At 42.7% G+C, this 21,591-nt stretch overlaps 1 protein-coding gene across 1 annotated transcript in view; it reads left to right on the forward strand.

Moving 5' to 3' along the window:
- Positions 1-21,591, forward strand: part of ccdc141 (coiled-coil domain containing 141) — a 160,121-nt gene that overhangs the window by 13,622 nt on the left and 124,908 nt on the right. Inside the window, exons 3-7 of the mRNA XM_080198905.1 lie at positions 16,297-16,488; positions 16,718-16,826; positions 18,710-18,963; positions 20,634-20,753; positions 21,387-21,581. Coding sequence (XP_080055031.1) covers positions 16,297-16,488; positions 16,718-16,826; positions 18,710-18,963; positions 20,634-20,753; positions 21,387-21,581 — 870 coding nt within the window. The remainder of the gene's footprint in view (positions 1-16,296; positions 16,489-16,717; positions 16,827-18,709; positions 18,964-20,633; positions 20,754-21,386; positions 21,582-21,591) is intronic.

Here is a 21,591-nt window from a genome sequence, read left to right on the forward strand (position 1 = left end):
ATGTGTAAACAGTAGTTTATTTTTTTAATAAAGATTTGGTTGCATTTCCTGTTATGAATTAATAAAGTGGGCCACTGTTAGTGCCTGAAGTTCTAACACTGCATGAGGTGCTTTTTCAAGGGCTACAGGGAGAGACAGGGATAAAAATTGATACACATTGTGCCTGTTTTGATCTGGGTGCAAAGCATACCTATATAATCAAAATCATGAGAGGTCTTGACTGGATAGAGAGAAACTGTTCCCATTGGCAGAAGTGTCAAGAACTAGAGGACATTAATGTAAAGTGATCAAGTTCCCCCAGCTAAATTTGTGGGCCCTATTTATGGGTGCCCTAGCCTATGCCAAAACATGTCACACCAAATGAATATGTAAATCAGGAGCCTAATGTCTATTACAGTACCACTTGATGAAATTCTCAAACAGTGAGCACGCAGGTTTCAAGTTCTTCAGTGGTCACCAATGAAAGATAACAAATGTTCTTTTCAAAGTTCCCGTTGACATTCCTGTCTTTCACTCCCCAGCTCACAGCTTGCTTGACTGCTCCATCCTGTGAGTTGCTCAGGCAACTGGCTTCCAGTGAAGTTTGGATGAGGTAGGAGGCCTTTTTGGGATGTGGGATTTGGAAAGTAAAAGCAGTGCAGGCATGATAAAAGGTTATGGACCGAGCAGAATATACCATCTCAGCTGTCCCGTAATGGTGCTGCAAGAATGTTAATGACATTACCAGGTCAGGCAAGTAAAAGTGGGATATCCCATCCAAAAGGTGCTATACTCAGTGTATTTAACCATTTATAACTACTTCCCCTAACTGCTCTGAATGACTTCAAGACCTTCGTATTAATATCCTGAAGAACCCAGAGAGCTTCTTTACCTCTAAACGTCACCTGTGAGTGTGTTTTCACTTAGCCTGAGATGTGCAGTTCATTGAAAGCCTTAAACGCTGTACAATTTCATGCATCTGTCATCACCTCTAATGTAATTCGTGCTGGTGTCTGGGACAGACTGCATCTCATGGCAATCTTGAAGTGGAAAATAACTGTAAATAAAAATGGATTAACAATCTCCTTGCCTTTGTTCTTTTGTGCTCCATGTGGACTAGGCTTTGGAGCACGTGGAGAGGTACAGAGGAAAGGAATAAAAGGTAGAAAAGGTGGAGGTTGGGTTTGTCTCAAAATTTGGGTGCCATGAGATGAGGATGCCCCAGTCTTATGAAGCTTTTCTAGATACACAGCATTGAGCCACATCATGCAACTGGATATTCAGATAGCGCTATGAAGGAGCACATATTTGAAGTTCATATATCACATACTACCACCAAGAGGAAGCATGATATAATAGGGTGCAATATGCATTTTCACATACTGAGATGGAAGTAAACTAATGTTAGAGATAGATTTACGCTTGAAGGCAATATTATTGGCAAGTTTGGGAAGTATTTTTGACCAGATGCCCTATTAGTTGATATGTGTGCTTGCAGGTTTGAAAAAGACATGTTGTGCTGGGAAAGAGGCTGATGTTTTGGATCAGTAATAAAAGATGATCTCATGGTTTGGGGATTGTGAACGTTGCAGCAAATATGTGTTCTCCGGAACTAGGGAGTTGGATACACACTAAACCCCAATTTAACCCTCCCAGCTACTCGAGGCTAATCGCTTGTGAGGAATTTGATTGCGGTATCTATACCTATTGATACTGGTAATGAGCCTTGTGTTCATTTCATTGCGGATCTGACTCACTATGGGAAGTAAAATGTGTGTCAAAGTGAAACTTTTACGAATGGAACACCTTTGTAATTTGGCAACTGGAATCTAAAACATCTGTAAAAACCTGAGTTTAGAACAATGTACGAATTGGATGGTAAAAATAATCCTGTTGGTATATATTTTTGCATATTTCCCATTTAATAAACAATTTTGACTTCCCATGATTCACTGCAATGAGTTTAACTGCACATTATTATTTGAACATGTTGAATTTTAACATTTTGGAATTTGTTTATAAAATTTGTGGAAGTAGGTAGTCAGATCTTGTATTAATTAATGCAATGATGACATAATCAGATAGTCAATAAGAAGTCTTTTTTGGCTACTGGGGTGGATTGAATTGGACATGCCGACACGAAAGACTGAGTCTTCTAAGATGCTACTCGTTCTTCTGTTTCAAAACACAGTTTAAAAACTAGGCCAATGGGAGCAGAAATGTTAGTGACTGAAAGTTACAGCATCGTTACTGATTGTTAATATGTTAGCACTGTTACCTCTCACAGCCAGGGACCTGGATTTGATTCCCGACTTGGGTCAATGTCTGTGCGGAGCTGGCACATTCTTCCCATGTCTATGTGGGTTTCCTCCAGGTGCTCTGGTTTCCTCCCACAGTCTGAAAGACAGGTTGGTTAGGTCATGCTAAACTCGCCCTCAGTGCACCCAAACAGGCGCCTGAATACGGCAACTACGGGATTTGCACAGTAACTTCATGTAAGTCTACTTGTGACTTTAGAACATTAAAAACTTTTAAGACTTTAGAACATTAAAAACTTTTAAAATAAACTTAATATATGTGGGAGGCACAAATGAAATGTTAAGGAGCTATTATCTCCACCTTTATATCTGCTGGGACTATTATTGCGATATCCCCCACTTGTATTACTGGAGGTGGCTTCTTCAATTCGTGATCATTTTCTGATGCAGGTGACTCTCAATACATAGAACACTACAGCACAAACAGGCCCTTCGGCCCACTAGTTGCGCCGATTACTTCTATACCCACTAAGCCATAGACCTATCTATAACCCGCAATCCCAATAGATCCCATATACTCATCCAGAAGTCTTTTAAAAGACCCCAGCGAGTTCGCCTCCACCACCACCGATGGCAGCCGATTCCATTCACTCACCACCCTCTGACTGAAAAACTTACCCCTAACATCTCCTCTGTACTTGCTTCCCTGCACCTTAAATCTGTGTCCTCTCGTAGCGACCATTTCAGCCCTGGGAAATAGCCTCTGAGAATCCACACTACCTATTCCTCTCAACATTTTATAAACCTCTATCAGGTTGCCTCTCAACCTTCGTCTCTCCAGGGAGAAGAGTCTCAGCTCCCTCAACCTATCTTCATAAGGCATGCCTCCCAATCCAGGCAACATCCTTGTAAATCTCCTCTGCACCCTTTCAATAGCTTCCACGTCCTTCCTATAGTGAGGCGACCAGTACTCCAAGTGGGGTCTGACAAGGGTCTTATAAAGTTGCAGCATTACCTCCCAACTCCTAAACTCAGTCCCTCGATTAATGAAGGCCAGTACACCATACGCCTTCTTGACCACATCCTCCACCTGCGAGGCCGATTTAAGAGTCCTATGGACCCGGACCCCAAGATCCCTCTGCTCTTCAACCCAGCTAAGACTCCTACCCTTGATATTGTATTCCTTCATCCCATTGGTCCTGCCAAAATGGACCACTACCCATTTACCTGCGTTGAAGTCCATCTGCCACTTCTCCGCCCAGTCTTGCATCCTATCTATGTCCCGCTGCAACTTCTGACATCCCTCTAGACCATCCACAACACCACCAACCTTCGTATCGTCTGCGAACTTACTAACCCATCCCTCCACTTCCTCATCCAGGTCATTTATGAAAATGACAAACAGCAAGGGTCCTAGAACAGATTCCTGGGGCACTCCACTGGTGACCGACCTCCATGCAGAAAAAGACCCATCCACAACCACTCTCTGCCTTCTGCAGGCAAGCCAGTTCTGGATCCATAAGGCCAAAGCCCCCTGGATCCCATGCCCTCTCACCTTCTCAAGAAGTCTTGCATGGGGGACCTTATCAAACGCCTTGCTGAAGTCCATGTAAACCACGTCTACCGCCCTTCCTTCGTCAATGTGCTCAGTCACACTCTCAAAGAACTCAACTAGGCTCGTAAGGCGCGATCTGCCCTTGACAAAACCATGTTGACTATTTCTGATCATTCTAAACTTCTCCAAATACTCATAAATCTTGTCCGTCAGCAGCCTGTCCATCAACTTACCAACCACTGAGGTCAGTCTCACCGGTCGGTAATTTCCCGGGCTATACCTACACCATGCCTTCTTCCTCTGCACTCTTTCACCTCACTCTGCCAATCCACTGACCTCACTTATTGGCCACATACTGAACATGCAACCAACAGTTTTACTTGCCAGTGTTTGTTCCTGCACATCCCACAATTGTTGCAGCTCTCCTTTCACTGGAGTCTGCTGGAGTATATGTCACCCAAGTACCTACCCTGGGCAAATGACCTGTAGGAGGTGCTAACTCTGTGCAATATACCCTGATCACTCACATTACCACTATCCAGCCTTTCATTCTACTGCATCATGTACCTCAGGACCATCATTATAAAACACATGAGCACTTGAGGTATAACCTGCCTTGTTTTCTTCATCTGCCACTCAGAGTTCAAGTTTTTGTAATTAATTTGATAATGGTGAATGAATCTTCATAATTTAGTTACCATGTTTGGTAAGTACTATCATGACCTATAACCTTATCAAGAACTTTCTGCTTTTTACGTCCATCTCTTTCTAGTATACTAAGTCTTCTGAATTGAAGTCTATTTCATGTGGTCTTATACAATGCTTCTCAAATTTTCCCAGCCTTTATGGAAGCCTATATGTGAATTATTCAAATATACGTTTAGAATACTTTCCAGCACAGAAGGCAATGTGGGACAAAGCGACACTAACTGGTAGGAATTATATTCTCTAACCATCTGGAGTGAAATATTTGCATGAATGGTCCATGCCATGCTGCCAACCTGCAGCCTGATTGATTAGCTAAAATTTTATGTCGAATTTCATTGATCACCATGTGATTGTTTTCAAAAAAATCGTTGCTGAAAGACTTTCAGTTGCAGTATTCAAGACCATGATGCTCATATTTTCACATATGTTTGTAAGTTTGACATTGTCAAATTGCCCTCCACTCTGCTGATGTTGGAAGTCCAGTCCCTGTTATAAAACCATGTTTTATATCAAAAAATCGTTATTTATTGAAGGGGCTGAACCCACTAAGTTTTAAAGAGTTAAGTGACATAAATAGTAGCCCTTAAAATGACAGATATTTATTTAGTTTAATTACAAAGCTATAAGATAGAAGTCATAGGGTAGGATTTTCCGTGCTCGCCCCAAAACCAGAAAATCCCACCCAAGATCAATGAACTTTTCCATGGTCTCCCCTTCACCTGCTATGATTCCTGTGGCGGGCGGAATGGGAAAATTTGCCCCGTAAGGTCTGGAAGTAGCTCATTCGAACAATCAGTGTGAGTGACCCATTTCCCCGAATTACTCTCAGACATCCAGACATAATATGTTTATTCATGTGGGTATGTACCAAGTCATTAAACTTGATTGTTTTGGACAATGGAACTTGGCTGAGGATAAGACTCCACTGGCCATTTACTCTAATCACTGTAAACAAAGGACTTCAGATGAGGGTTCCCCACATTGCTATGACCATATTTAGTAACTGGCTAGTTTGAGGATGGAGGTCATGTGAAAGCAAGTTACTATTTCTGTTAAAAAGAAACTGCTTTTCCAGGGTTGGAGTCCGACAGACTGAGTGGGTAACAGTGAGGAGAGAACTCCGCCTCTCTCCTTCTTCAGCCATTCTGCAAGTGTATGCCCTGCATGCATTTGAGACTATTAGCTTTGTAGACCAAAATGAAGTAATTTGGAACACCTAAAAAACTTTATCAATTGAAGAATTATGCAGTGTAGCAAGAAAAGTAGTAATGAGTGTTGGTGCAAAAACTAAAGAACCTGAAATCCTTAAACTTTTGTGAACTTATTTTTCAATTGAACTTGAAGGACAGGAGGCAGACATGGAATTGGAGAGGGACAGGCTACCACTGGCAAGGATATTGCTGGAACAGAGATAGCTAGAGCTAGAATTCCAAGAGCAAGCAAGGGAAATGTAGAGGCAGGAGAGAAAGGGGGAAAAAAAGGAATGAGAAAGATCGGAAAGAAAATGCCAGGAAAAAGAAAGAAAGGGGGCCTTCCAGAGGGAATTACAGGCACAAAAAGACCAGGAAATAATACAGCTTGAGCTGGTAGGTGAAGATTGTTTGTGCACAGTGAAAACACCATTTCTGAGATGAATGAACCTAACTCAGGACAAAGCTGTGAGCTCTTAAAGGACTCAGAATTGGTACCAATGTTTAATGACGACAATGTTGAAACATTTTTTATTTCATTTGAAAATCTTACAATGAAGTTGAATTGGCCAGGAGAACTGTGGACCCTTCAATTGAACGGAAAAACTCATGAAGTTAATACCCCATTATCTGAAGAGAGATCATCAAACCACTGGAAGTGATTGGAGCAAACTTACATTCAGTTCAAAAGGGTCAAGCAATTTGCTTTCAACTGATGAATACAGGCATTCAAGATGGATCTCGCATACAAAAACCTCCGGATGTGATTCTCCTAGAGGAGTTAAAAAATTACTCATACTTTCCACAAAGACATGTATTGAAAAGCAGAGGATCTCTAAAGCCAGACAAGCAATGATTATGTCTGATGGTTATGTGCCCTTTTCTCAAAAAAAATCATTCCTGAAGTGTGAGTTTATGGCAATGAGGTGAAAGACCCTCTTAAACTATTGAAAGAGGCTTTGGAATAAAGGGGAGACTTAATTACTAGACAATTCACCCATATTCTGGAACTGGCTTATGAGAGCCTGCACTGTGGCTCAAGGCACCTTAAAACCTTGCAGAACATTATGGAAAGACAGGCAGATAAATTTGCTAAGACCTGGACATATAAGACAGGAGTCCAAGTTTTAGTGTTACTGCCGATACAAGATGACCCACGACGCCAGGTTCAGTGGTTCAAACAATGTAGGAAGTGAATTACTCAATTGACACCACAGACCATAGGAAAAAAGCAAATGCATGTCATGTCAACATGCTAAAGTGGTATTACTGACAGGAAGGGGATGAACAAGTAGTGAGGAAAAATTTGGATCTAAAGAGCAGTGAGGGCAAGCAAGAGGGAGAGGAAAGCTTTGATGATTTGATTTATTGTTGTCACATGTATTGGGATACAATGAAAAGTATTGCTTCTTGAGTACTATACAGACAAAACATACCATTCATAGAGTACATAGGTGAGAAGGAAAAGAGAGGGTGCAGGATATAATGTTGCAGTTAGGGTGAAAAGAAAGATCAGCTTAGTATATGATAGAACCATTCAAAAGTCTGGTGGCAGCATTGAAAAATTTGTTCTTAAGTCCCCGACCGTTGGATTGGCCAATACTGAAATAAGCTGTTATTTAGATGTAGTAAGAAGTCTCACAGCACCACATTAAAGTCCAACAAGTTTATTTGGTAACAAATGTCAGTTTACCCCAGTCCAACACTGGCGTTTCCACATCATTTAGACATGGAGCAGAGAGGAGACTTAACAAAGCTGTTTGCAGCATTTAAGGAGACACACAGGGACAACACAAAATGCATGGCCCTAGTCCTACATGATATAGGTGGAGGAGAGACCATTCCTATAATGCAAAACTCTTATTGCATAGGTGCTGAGAAATTAGCTCAGGCTCAGGAAGAAATTAAGTACGAGCTAGAGCACCATTTGATTGAGCCCAACCACAGGAGCTGAAGTTTTCCTGTTGAACTAGTGCTAAACCCACTAGCTCAACATTGATTACAGAAACACTAATGCAAGGATCAAAGCTGATCCATACGCAATCCCTTTCCTGGAAGACTGTATTTATAGAGTAGGAAGCTCAACTTGTATCACCAAAATAGATTTGTTAAAAAGGATACTGGCATGTTTCCCTAACCACCTGAGCTAAAGAGATCTCTGTCACACCTGACAGCTAATTTCAATGCCGAATAATGCCATTTGGGTTAGGAAATGCCCCAAACACCTTTCGAAAGCTAATTACTAGGTGGTCTCTGGCTTGCACAATGTATATTATTTTTGTACCTGGACAATCTATTAGTGTACATCTGCAGAGACCACCTAGACCAGTTAAAATCCCTGTTCCATAGATTGCTGTTTTCAAACTTAGTTGTAAACCTCGCAAAAAGTGAGATCATTAAAGCTCAGGTAACTACCAAGGGCACGATGCAGGTAAAGATATTACGCAGGGCAGTAAAAGTGCAAGTAGGGGCACATATACATTAAGACATAATGGCTGTACTCTGGGCAGTGTGGAATTGTGGGGACAAGGGTTGTAGAGATTGGGACTGCTGGAGGAGGAGATCAAGGCAGGCTGAGTGGGGTGGGGTTGGTAGTCAGGGCTGGCCCAGCAATCAGGTGGTGGGGGGGAGTGGCACGGGGCCAGCAGTGCAGGGCTACTGTGCATGCACTGATCTCCGCTTTGACAGAGTGGCACATGCGCAGTGGTCCGCTGAGTGCTATTCTGCCAGCCTCTTCAACAGGAATAGGCCCTGCTCACTAATTTTTAGCATGATTCACACTAAGGCTTTCTATTATGCAGAGTGTGGGTGATTCATTTCGAAAATGCTGCTGAAGAAACCAATGGGATTTACTCCAGTTTTTATGTGAATTCGGCACTTAGAATTTTTTTGGGAGAATCCCACCCCAAGTCATTAAACTTGATCACTTTGGATGATGGACCTCAGCTGAAGAGGGTTCCACTGACCATTTAAACTAATAGCTGTAAACAATGGATCTGGAATAATGATTCCCCAGTTTGATATTAGGAATTAGCTAGTTTGGGGATACAAATCATGTTAAAGCAAGCTAACCCTTTGTGTTAAAAGAGGAACTGATTTCCCAGGGGTCAGAGTCAGACAGATCGTGAGTGAAAGTCAGCGTGAAGAGAACTCTCTTTCTGTCTCCAATTTAATGCAAGTGTATGCCTTGCTTGTAACTGACCCCCAAAAGCCATAGTTACTATCTTCTATGTAAACCAAACAGCTGCTGACTTCAGAGTAAAGACTGAGATCATCTGTCGAGACTTCAGATTGTCTCTGCAGAATCCAAAAAAAATCACTGAACACGGCTTGAAACCATTCAACACATCAAGCTGCAGGATCTGTGTGAAATTACAACTATCCCTAGTGACCTCAGTGTGTTGTCATCACAAAACTTAAAGCAAGTTGTACTTTTATATTCCTTAACCTTGCATTGATACCAGTTATTTAGTGAATCCGTTTAGCATTTAAACAAATCTGTCCCACATACTGTGGAAGTACAAACATTACTGACTACTACAAATTTAAAGGAGTCTGTAACCAACATGTGTTGTGGGATTAAAACTCAGGAAGGACAGTAGGATTAGAGGGCACAGCCTCAAGATAAGGGGGGGGCGCAGTTTAGAACGGAGTTGAGGAGGAACTTCTTCACTCAAAGGGTGGTGAATCTCTGGAGGCGGGAAGAGCCTCTCCACCTCTATCCTATCCATCCCATTCATCATCTTATACGTCTCAATGAGATCTCCCCTCATTCTTCTAAACTCTAACGAGTACAAGCCTAGTTTATTCAGCCTCTCCTCATAGCTCAACCCCCTCAACTCTGGCATCAGCCTAGTAAACCTCCTCTGCACTCCCTCCAAGGCCTAAATATCCTTGCGTAAGTACGGCGCCCAAAACTGCACACAGTACTCCAGCTGCGGCCTCACCAATGCCCTATACAGCCACAGCAAGACCTCCCTACTTTTATATTCAATCCCCCTCGCTATGAAGGCCAGCATCCCATTCGCCTTCCTGACCACCTGCTGCACCTGCAAGCTGGGTTTTTGCGACTCATGCACAAGGACCCCGAGGTCCCTCTGCACCGTCGCCTGCTGCAGTTTTTCGCCACGTAAGTAATAATCCTTCCTACCGTTATTCCTACCAAAGTGGACCACCTTGCACTTGCCAACATTAAATTCCATTTGCCATTTCCTAGGCACTCCACTAGTCACCATCCGCCAATCCGAATAGCACCCATTGACCCCCACTCTCTGCCTCCTATTTGACAACCAATCCTCTATCCACGCTAACACCCTACCCCCAACTCCATGTCCCCTGACCTTCTGCAATAACCTCCTGTGAGGTACCTTGTCAAACGCCTTCTGAAAATCCAGGAAGACCACATCCACCGGCTCTCCTCTATCCACCGCCCTAGACACATCCTCATAGAACTCCAGTAAATTTGTCAGACACGACTTCCCTTTAACGAAACCGTGCTGCATCTGCTCTATCAAGCAATCCCTCTCAAGATGCCTCGCTATTTCCTCCTTGATGACGGATTCTAACATTTTACCTACAACAGACGTTAAACTAATCGGCCTATAATTCCCTGCCTTTTGCCTGGCACCCTTCTTAAACAACGGCGTAACATTAGCCGCTTTCCAATCTTCTGGCACTTCCCCGGAATCCAGTGACGTTTGGAAAATAACCACCAAGGCATCCACTATCACCTCCGCCATTTCTTTCAGAACCCTCGGATGCATTCCATCCGGTCCTGGGGACTTGTCCACAATCGGTCCCTCCAGTCTGTCGAGCACCTCCTCTCTAGTAACAGTAATGTCATTCAGGCCCTCCAGTCCTACCACCTTTCCATCTCTAACACCCAGCAAATTATTCACGTCCTCCTCAGTGAAGACAGAGACAAAAAAGTTATTCAGGACCTCAGCCATATCCCCATCCCCTACCACTATGTCCCCCTTCTCATCCTCTAAGGGACCAATTCCTACCAAAGTGGACAACCTCACATTTGCCAACATTAAATTCCATTTGCCAGTTCCTCGCCCATTCGCCCAGCCTATACGGTGAAGCCTTCCATTGTTTGCTGGAGCAGACGAGTGAAGGAGCAGAGAGACAGATAAGAAATTACCTGTTAAAAACCTGTTTAAATAAGTTTAAAGCACTTTCGTAGTAAGACCTTACCTTGTAGAACTGTTTAAATCATTTAAAAGCATTTTTGCGGGCTTTTTGTATCTACCGCTTTAAGAATTCTAAGGGAGTGGATAGCAGGGAGTTGTGGGGGAGCAAGCTTTAAAACAGCGCCAGGTTTAAAAGGAGGCCTGGTGTAGACAGCGGGCAGCGTCGGAGCGGGCAGCAGAGTGAGAGGGAAGCAGAGTGAACTACTAGGGCTTAGGAGCAAAAGGGCTGGGGAGAAAAAGGGCCAGGTAAGTTCGTGTTGAAATTTTCAATATTACTACAGTGAATAATGGAGGGGCATGTGATGTGTTGTTTCTGTATGATGTGGGAGCTGGTGGACCCCAGGGTCCTTCTCAGTGACCATGTCTGCAGTAAGTGCAGGTTGCTGGAGGAGCTCCAGCTCAAGGTAGATGAGCTGGCCTCTGAGCTACAGACACTGAGGCTCATCAGGGGGAGAGAGGGTGCCATTGTCAGTGGGGTGCAAGTGACATCCACCCCCCCCAGACTGGCTAACTCTAAGGGTCAGGAACAAGAGGGGGCTGCTGAGCGGAGGAAGGAGGGTGGGGAGTGGAGGAAGGAGGGTGGGGAGCGGATGCCTCAGCCCCTCAATCTGCATAACAGGTTTGAGGTTCTTGCTTCCAGTCTGGACGGGAACGAGGGAGGTGAGGTTGGTGAGCAAACTGCACGCAGTACAGTGATGCAGACGCAGGACATAGGCAAAGAGAAGGTGAAAAGGAACGTAGTAGTAATTGGGGATAGTGGGGTTAAGGGTATTGACACTGTCCTTTGTCACAATGACAAAGTGCACAGAAAGATGTGTTGTCTGCCTGGTGCTCGGGTCCAGGATGTCGCATCTGGGCTGCAGAGGAACCTGGAATGGGAGGGTGAGAATCCGGTCGTTGTGGTACATGTGGGTGCCAACGACGTAGGCAAAATGCGAACTGAGGATCTGGGGAGGGAGTATGAAAAGCTGGGAATGGAATTAAAAAGTAGAACCGACAAGGTGGTTATCTCTGGGCTACTGCCTGAACCGAGTGCAGACGGGCGTAAGGTTGATAAGATTAAGGAAGTGAATGGGTGGCTCAGGGATTGGTGTGGGAGGAATGGGTTTGAATTTATGGGGCATTGGCATCAGTATTGGGGTAGGTGGGACCTGTTCGGGTGGGATGGGGTTGGTCTGAACCGTGCTGGGACCAGAGTCCTGGCGAATCGTGTAAATAGGACTGTAGACAGGGCTTTAAACTAATTGCGGGGGGAGGGTGCGAGGGTAGGTGACATTACGGGGCCTAAAGTTAAGGAGAGGGTACAAGTAAGGGAAGAGGCCGAGGATGTCCCAATAATAAAGGGAGTAGGGGGCGTGAGTATGGTTGGTGGTGTTCTGGCAAATAGGGTCCAGGTGAAGGCTGGGATGAAGGCACTTTATCTGAATGCACGAAGCATTTGGAATAAAGTGAATGAGCTGGTGGCGCAGATCAGCGCAAATGGATATGATCTGGTGGCCATTACAGAGACGTGGCTGCAAGGTGACAGGGACTGGGAGCTGAATGTCCAGGGGTATCAAGTGTTTAGGAAGGATAGGCAGGAGGAAAAAGGGGAGGGCGTATCTCTGCTGATTAAGGATAGCATCAGGGTGGTAGCAAGGGATGATATAGGAACTAAAGAGCAGAAAGTGGAATCGTTGTGGGTGGAGATTAGGAACAGCAAAGGGAAGAAGACGCTGGTGGGTATCGTCTATAGGCCCCCGAATAATGATCTGGAGGTGGGGCGGGCTGTTAACGCGCAAATAAATGCGGCATGCAGGAATGGAATGGCGATAATTATGGGGGATTTCAATCTACATATTGATTGGTCGACCCATGTTGGACGCGGTGGGCTCGAGGAGGAGTTCTTGGAATGCTGCTGGGATAGTTTCCTTGAACAGTGTGTGTTGGAGCCGACAAGGGAGCGAGCTATCTTGGATCTGGTGTTATGTAACGAGGCGGGTAGAATTAGGGACCTTGTGGTGAAGGATCCTCTTGGGGAGAGTGATCATTGTATGGTGGAGTTTCTGGTGCAGATGGAGGAGGAGAAAGTGGGTTCCTGGACACGCGTCCTTTGTTTGAACAGAGGGGAGTACGGAAGGATGAGAGAAGAATTGGCGAATGTTGACTGGGGGAGCACGTTGGAAGGTAAGTCTGCTGAGGAGCAGTGGAGGATCTTTAAGGAAATCTTTCTTGGTGCTCAGCAGAAATTTATTCCGATGGTTAAAAAGGACCGTAGGAGGAGAGGTAATAAGCTGTGGATAACGAAGGAGGTGAAGGAAAGTGTTAAATTAAAAGCGGAGGTGTTTAGAGTAGCTAAGAGTAGTGGGTGAGAAGAGGATTGGGAGAGGTTTAAATGTCAACAAAGATTGACAAAGAAGTTGATAAAGAAGGGTAGGAGAAACTATGAAGCTGGGCTAGCGCTTAATATAAAAAAGGATAGCAAGAGTTTTTATAAATATATGAAAAGGAAGAGGCTGGCTAGGGTGAACGTTGGACCCTTAGAGGATCAGAGGGGGGACTTAGTGGTAGGGGATGGGGAAATGGCTGAGGCCCTGAATAACTTTTTTGTTTTGGTCTTCACGGAGGAGGACGTGAATTTGCTGGGTGTTAGCGATGGAAAGGTGGTAGGACTGGAGGGTCTCAATGACATTATTGTTGCTAGAGAGGCGGTGCTCGACAGACTGGAGGGACTGATTGTGGACAAGTCCCCAGGACCGGATGGAATGCATCCAAGGGTTCTGAAAGGAATGGCGGAGGTGATAGTGGATGCCTTGGTGGTTATTTTCCAAACGTCATTGGATTCCGGGGAAGTGCCGGAAGATTGGAAAATGGCTAACGTTACGCCGTTGTTTAAGAAGGGTGGCAGGCAAAAGGCAGGGAATTATAGGCCGGTTAGTTTAACGTCTGTTGTAGGTAAAATGTTAGAATCCGTCATCAAGGAGGAAATAGCGAGGCATCTTGAGGGGAATTGCTTGATAGAGCAGGCGCAGCACGGTTTCGTTACGGGGAAGTCGTGTCTGACACATTTATTGGAGTTCTATGAGGATGTGTCTAGGGCGGTGGATAGAGGAGAGCTGGTGGATGTGGTCTTTCTTGATTTTCAGAAGGCGTTTGACAAGGTACCTCACAAGAGGTTACTGCAGAAGGTAAGGGGGCATGGAGTTGGGGGTAGGGTGTTAGCGTGGATAGAGGATTGGTTGTCAAATAGGAGGCAGAGAGTGGGGGTCAATGGGTGCTATTCGGATTGGCGGTTGGTGACTAGTGGAGTGCCCCAGGGGTCGGTGCTGGGGCCTCAGCTATTTACCATTTATATAGATGATCTGGAGGAGGGAACCGAGTGTATGGTGTCGAAATTTGCTGATGACACCAAGATTGGTGGAACGGCAAATTGCGCGGAGGGTGTGGTGAGTCTGCAGAAGGATCTAGATAGGCTGGGCGAATGGGCCAGGAACTGGCAAATGGAATTTAATGTTGGCAAGTGCGAGGTGGTCCACTTTGGTAGGAATAATGGTAGGAAGGACTATTACTTACGTGGCGAAAAACTGCAGCATGCGACGGTGCAGAGGGACCTCGGGGTCCTTGTGCATGAGTCACAAAAACCCAGCCTGCAGGTGCAGCAGGTGGTCAGGAAGGCGAATGGGATGCTGGCCTTCATAGCGAGGGGGATTGAATATAAAAGTAGGGAGGTCTTGCTGCAGCTGTATCGGGCATTGGTGAGGCCGCAGCTGGAGTACTGTGTGCAGTTTTGGTCGCCGCACTTACACAAGGATATTTTGGCCTTGGAGGGAGTGCAGAGGAGGTTTACTAGGCTGATACCGGAGTTGAGGGGGTTGAGGTATGAGGAGAGGCTGAATAAACTAGGCTTGTACTCGTTAGAGTTTAGAAGAATGAGGGGAGATCTCATTGAGACGTATAAGATGATGAATGGGATGGATAGGATAGAGGTGGAGAGACTCTTCCCGCTCAGAAAGGATGGTAGGACTAGGGGGCACAGCCTCAAGATAAAGGGGGGTGCGGTTTAGAACGGAGTTGAGGAGGAACTTCTTCACTCAAAGGGTGGTGAATCTCTGGAATTCTCTGCCCGTTGAAGTGGTGGAGGCTGCTTCGCTAAATATTTTTAAGATGCGGGTTGATGGGTTTTTGATAAACGAGGGGATTAAGGGTTATGGGGAGAGAGCGGGAATGTGGAACTGAGCCACGACAGATCAGCCATGATCTTATTGAATGGCGGGGCAGGCTCGAAGGGCTAGATGGCCTACTCCTGCTCCTATTTCTTATGTTCTTATGTTCTTATCTAGATCCCTCTGCAGACTTTCCATACCCTCCGCACAATTTGCCGTTCCACCAATGTAGAAACGCAAATAATTGCAACACCAGGTACAACAACCTCACCTCCAGACCACCAAAGCCAGCCCAAAGTAGAGTTTGTAATCTAATAAAGTCAGACTACCATTCCTCAAAACTTGCAAAGAACGGGATCTGGAAGAGTTGTAAAGCCTTCAGACCATCTGAATTTGTAAAACCAGAGACTTGTGGTGGCAAGGGAGGAGGGGTAGCATGTAAACATTTGTTATAAACTCATTTGTGTAAAGACTTGGGGCGAGGTGCAATATTAGGATGTTCAGGACTGTAAGAGTTGATTTGGGACTGGAAAAACAGTATTGTCCATTTAATGATGTAAAGTAACATATGAGTACCGAAGGGTAGTTGTGAGTCAGATAGAAGTTGGCATGAAGATAGCACTTTTTCTGGACTGCATCTTATATGTATTCATATAGCTATGTGTTATTAATAAACAGTTATTGTTCAACCATACAAGCCTCTAGATCTCTTCATAATACAACATGCAACCTTACAATACTCACGAACAACAGTAAGCTTCTTATCAATCCAAACACTTGATTCTCAAGGCTTTCTTACGTTCTTCGCACCATAGTCTTCTCCTGATTTGTCTCGTGCCTATGTTGCACATGTTTCTACTCACCCGCCTACTCTCTTTTTGTTCTCCTTTAATTCCCTCACTGCACCTTACTTTCTGTTCCTATCTTCTCACTCCCTTTATCCCTTCTGCCACCTCTCTCCAACTCCTTCTGAGACTGAGACTGTTGAATGAGTGCTAAAACAGCAGGATTAGTGATTCCTTGCTGATGAATAGCAGCCATTTCCACAAGTAAAACACAGTAATCTTCAGAATCCATTGTCCCAGTCATCAGCTATCACTGTTAATTGAAGATATTCAAAACAAATAGCAGAAGTAGTAGGATGTTGAAATTGTTTTAACTATAACCTGATAATGAAATGAGCTTTGATGAAAAGACTCCAATCTCAGTTTATTTAAACAGCCAGTTAAAGTGTACAGAAAACTTTTACTGCATTGTTCTCTTTAATAGGCATGTGAAGATGGTGTTAGGGATTTGCTGCTTGAAGCTGACAGAACAGCAGAGGCAAATAAAAGCCAGAGTCAACTGTATGAGGAGATGGGAAAAACCCTGGGAGATAATTGGACAACTCTCAACCAACTGCTTGGAAATCGAAAGACACTTTTAAAAATGGCCTCCAATTTCTTTGATCAAGCTTTAGAGGTTGGTAATGAACAAAGGAAAAGTGATTACAAAACACACAGCAATTTAACTGAATATAAATGCATTTTACTGCAGATGCTAGAATTTGAAACAAAATCTCAATTCAACGTAATCTTGAAGTTAAAATATGCAGTTAGATTAATGTAAATGCTGATAGTCTGCAATGATCTCTCAACTGACATGGTAGCTTTATAGTTGATTCTGTCCTTTACAAAACTATATCTTTTAGTTTGCTATAAAAATTGATGAAGCTGAAGATTTTCTGAACAGTGCGCAGGTGTTTGAGGACATGGAATCCTTGACACAAGTTCTCCAACACCATCAACATCTTAAGAAAGGCAAGTGGTTGAATGAAATGTATCTTGACTATTTGTAAGTAAGACTTGGAGGAAGAACAGGAAGACCTCTGCAGTCTTTTAGCCTGACTTACTGAAATCATGGCCTATGACTCCCTTTTAATGATTAGATTTGGACAGTGTACTACATACAGTTGAGTAAAACAAAAACTATTAAGATTTAATTTGGGTGACAATGATTAGCACTGCTGCCTCACAACACTCGGGACCAGGGTTTGATTCCATTCCTGGGTGATGGTCCATGTGGAATTTGCGCATTCTCCCCAGGTCTGCATGGGTTTCCTCCTGGGTGTTCTGGCTTCCTCCCACAGACCAAAGATATGCAGGTTAGGTGGACTGGCCATGTTAAATTGCCCCTTAGTGACCCAAGATGTGTAGGTTGGGGGGATTAGTGGGGAGGAGTGGGCCTAGATAAGATGCTCTGTCAAAGATTCGATGGGCCAAATAGATGATTCTACACAATTACTGCAGTATTGGTACACAATTGTCTTATTTCAAACCAGCACCACAGTTAGAATGTAACTACAGTTTGAATCAGACCCTAACCTGACACTAAAGCAAAGTATGAATTTCTTAAAGAAGGAATCTCACTCTGTTTCATTTTAGATTCAATTTGGGCCTCCACACCTACACTATGTAATTGTATGCTTTGCTTCAGCCTAAAGTCTTACACCCTAACTTGGCTGTTCCTGTTTCATTTTACTCCAGCAAATGTGACCTCCATTTTTCCAATTTCCAGCCTTTCCAATTGTTCAACTTCTGTTTTTTGATGCTTCAGGCTAACACTGAGTGTTGTCTTTGGCTGATTGTGTGATCTAGGGGTAGTCTACTTATTGACACTTTCTCTTCTATGTAAATTTAAACATGCAAAGAAAAATGATAAATGTGTTTCCAGAAAAGGAAGGATTCAGTGATGAGGCCTGTAATTCAGTTGGATTAAAGTTCACATTACACTGTAATTCAATTGCAGCTGTTGTGTGGGTGGGGTGCAGCTATGCTTTTGCCAAATAGAGGGAAAATGCAGTTGACATAACTGAGATCCCAGGTGAAGGAAATCTGGAGCAGCTGAGAATCAATAAAACAGATGACGCAACGGATCTTGTTTCACCAAAGCCATGCAAGCATTTCTGAACTGTAAGCAAATATTCTGTTTTTACTGCAGAAGTCCATTCACCACATTGTTTCTGTCTCTTAATGATGTAGCTATGTCAATTATTGATTAACCTTCATCAGTAGCAAGCCAAGCATCAGCGCCTCAGTATAGTTGCATCCTGCTCCTGACTTAACAACTTTAGTACTGAACTTGAGAAAAAGATGACAACCAGAGAGAGAGGAGAGACTGAACTGCATCATAAGAGATTATTGGACTTCGAACTTTCGACTTCAAATCCCAGCATTGATTGCATTAGTTCAAATTAAGACATATTGTACTCATTGTCTTGCAGCTGATGGGAGAGTTTGGAGATTCTACTTTTGGGCATTGGGAGTGTGGCAAGTGATTACCAGCTTCATCATTGAAATATGTGTTTTGACTACTTAACAGACAAATGCTGATTGGCAGTGGAAAATGCAATTCAAATACTACTTCAATCCCTTTCTGAACTGAAAGTGATATTAACAGAAAAATAAAAAAAATGATTAAATTACTTGATAGAATAGAGAAAGAAGAGGTGACATGAACAATTTTGGAAATTAAGGAACAGCTGATAAGAAGAATACACACTAAGTATATTTGAATGTTTACTTGAAATTTTCTCTAAGCAATCATCTGGCAAAACAAACCCTTTATGGAAGTATATAAACTATCTTCTGTTGTATGTAAGTTGAATTGTAACCTGGTTCTGAGAAGTTTACTTCTGTTTCAGTCCTTTTAACAAACTCAATGGCTCTTCTAAATAAAAGTCAAGAACTCCTCGCTGTAATCAGAGAGTTCAAAGTATCTGGACCGAACATCAATTCTGAGCTAGTTCAGGGAGCTCATAGCAGTTGTGTAAAAATTGAAAGCCTGTTGGAACTGCTACAGGACAGGAGGAGACAGTTGGAGGAACAATCCCATCATCAGAGGCTGGACCTGGAGCAGATTCTGCAGATTTATCAGTGGGACCAGCAGCTAGATAAAGTAAGAGCCAAATCTATATTATTACCAGAACATTACAAATTTGACTTTGGAATAATAAAGTACTTGCTTAAGAACAGAATTATTTTTTTCAGGAAAAAATGCAATTGGTTCCATGTATGTTTTGAGGAAAGTGCAATGCTGCCAGTATAAAGAGAGTGACCAAGAGTATCCTTCAGTTATAGATAATACATGGAGACACCACTGGATGGGCAGCACTCCAGCCATGTTCATGTTCTGAGAATTAATATTTTAAAAATCCACTATTATATAGTCACTGGGAATGGAATTGGAATCCAGTCACAGTTAAATTAAATGTCATGTTTCACATGCTGCCAGCAATGAGAGGAAACTTTTATCCTATCATCTTGCTTTGGTTCCAGTCCAGCTTCCATAATTTCAAAAACAAATTTAAATAAGCTAATCTAATTTTAGTTTTAAACTGAGGAAGTACAGAAAATATATACAATCGCTTCCAAGCTTTCATAAATTTGACATTACAATTGTTTAGTTTTAATTTACTTCTATCAACTATTGATATAATTTATTATTGTTACTTCATGCACTCTTGAGCATGAAAGGAAACTAAAAGTTAATTAGAATTCAATTATGGAAGGAAATATAAAGAGTGTCATGTGTAATATAATTTTTCTAATCATTTTATCATATAATTATTTTGGGATTGGAAACTTTAAGTTACAACAGTTATCAGTTGAATAGAGTTGATATTTTTATTCCAATGATTTTCCATTAAACATCAGATATGCACCATTGGACACACTCTGTATCAGAGTCCAATGAAAGAGTCTGTTTTTTGTAAACGTTAAGTACGTTTAAAATTTATTGAACTTAAATATGTTTATGATATGCACTGGTTAATTCTCGATATTGTTGCCCATGGTGAGTCGACAGAGGTAAGTTGCTTCCACATATGCAATCTGGCGAATAGGAAGCCATTTTATTCCCAAGCGACACTCATTGGCCAGAATCTCCATTATTACAGTCAACTTGTCATGTGCAAGATTTAATTTCTCACTGTTTATGCAATCAGTTTCAAAGTTAAATGATGAAATGGAAGTGTGATCAAAAATGATGTCAACTGTGTGTGTGTGTTTGTGTGTGTGTGTGTTTGTTTTATATACATTTATTGCAAATTTGGGGGGGGGTGCAAGGTGGCACAGTGCTTCGCACTGCTGCCTCACAGTGCCAGGGACCTGGGTTCAACTGCAGCCTTGGGTGACAGTCTGTGTGGACTTTGCACATTCTCCCTGTGTCGACATAGGTTTCCTGCAGGTGTTCTGGTTTCCTCCTACACTCCAAAGATGTGCAGGTCAGTTTGATTGGCCATGCTAAATTGCCCCTTAGTGTTAGGGGGAGTACCAGGGTGAACATGTAGGGTTATAGGAGTAGGATTTGGGTGGGATTATTGTTGAAGCAGGCTCGATGGGCCAAACGGCCACCTCTTGCATTGTAGGGGTTCTATGATTCTAAGTATCTGCAGAGGACATAATGTAACACAATACTTTGATAGCTTTGTTAGGTACACAGATGTTTATATGCTTAGGTCCATGAATTGATTGTGGGCAATAAAAAAGTCCAACTCTCTGTAAATTGCATGTACAACACTGCATAGCAAATGATTTTCACACTTTTTTACTGTCTATTTGATGAAGGTGATGCAGTGGTTCCAGCATGATGGCGAATCTTATTTACAGAATGAAAAGCTAGGTTCATCTCTGACTGAAAATGAATGGCTGTTGCAGGAGCACCAGGAGTTCGGGTGTAAAGCCCTGGTAAATGCATACCTTCCAAAACATTTATTTTCAACATAGCTTTTGCATGATGGATAAAATGGAGTTGATTTTAAAGAGAACTCTCAATGCAGTTAATTTACTGAGTATATTTGTTAACAAATAAAACATTTTATGCAAAATAAAAAAAAGACACTCCATGTGTATATTTCCTAAATACTTTGAGAATACATCAAGAAACGTATTGTACTAGATGTTAATGTGCAAGAGTGTGGAGGTTTTGGAATTTAAAGATTTGAAACCCAGAGCTGGAACTGCATTTCTTCAGAAGGAAAACATATTTCTTTTATGTTACTGGAAATTACGTTGTCCTTGACATATTCACTTAACTCTTTCTGGATGAACTATACATAGCTCTGGTTACAAGTATCACCAGTAAAGTATTGAACTTTTGAGACAATCCTTTATATAAAGCCTTCTTTAGGATGAGGTACAAGGGCACTCAGTGCACTGTAATTAATATGTCATATAACTGTTTCCAAATATTCCCACTTTTATCTATCCTCTGGCCTGTACTATAGTGTATAAAATCTCGGGTTCTCATGATTGTTGATTTTGCTCCCAAAGAAGTTCTGTTAGAAAGAAATAATTAGAACCTTAAACATTTTATTGCAGGAAGTCACCTCGACAGCTGAGAGATTAAAAGCTGAGGCTGATAAGATTCAGCTTATGGAAGATTTTACAAATAAAGAGCAGATGGCAATTCAAAATCAGAAACTAAAGCTGATGTGTGAGGAGTTCTGGCTCCTCATGAAAGAACGAGGAATATTGCTCCAAGAGGCACATGAATTTTTTAACAGTGCAAACAAGGTTAGTTCCT

Source organism: Carcharhinus amblyrhynchos, chromosome 11 (assembly GCF_965287045.1).
Source record: "Carcharhinus amblyrhynchos chromosome 11, sCarAmb.v2.hapA, whole genome shotgun sequence".
NCBI lineage: Eukaryota > Metazoa > Chordata > Chondrichthyes > Carcharhiniformes > Carcharhinidae > Carcharhinus > Carcharhinus amblyrhynchos.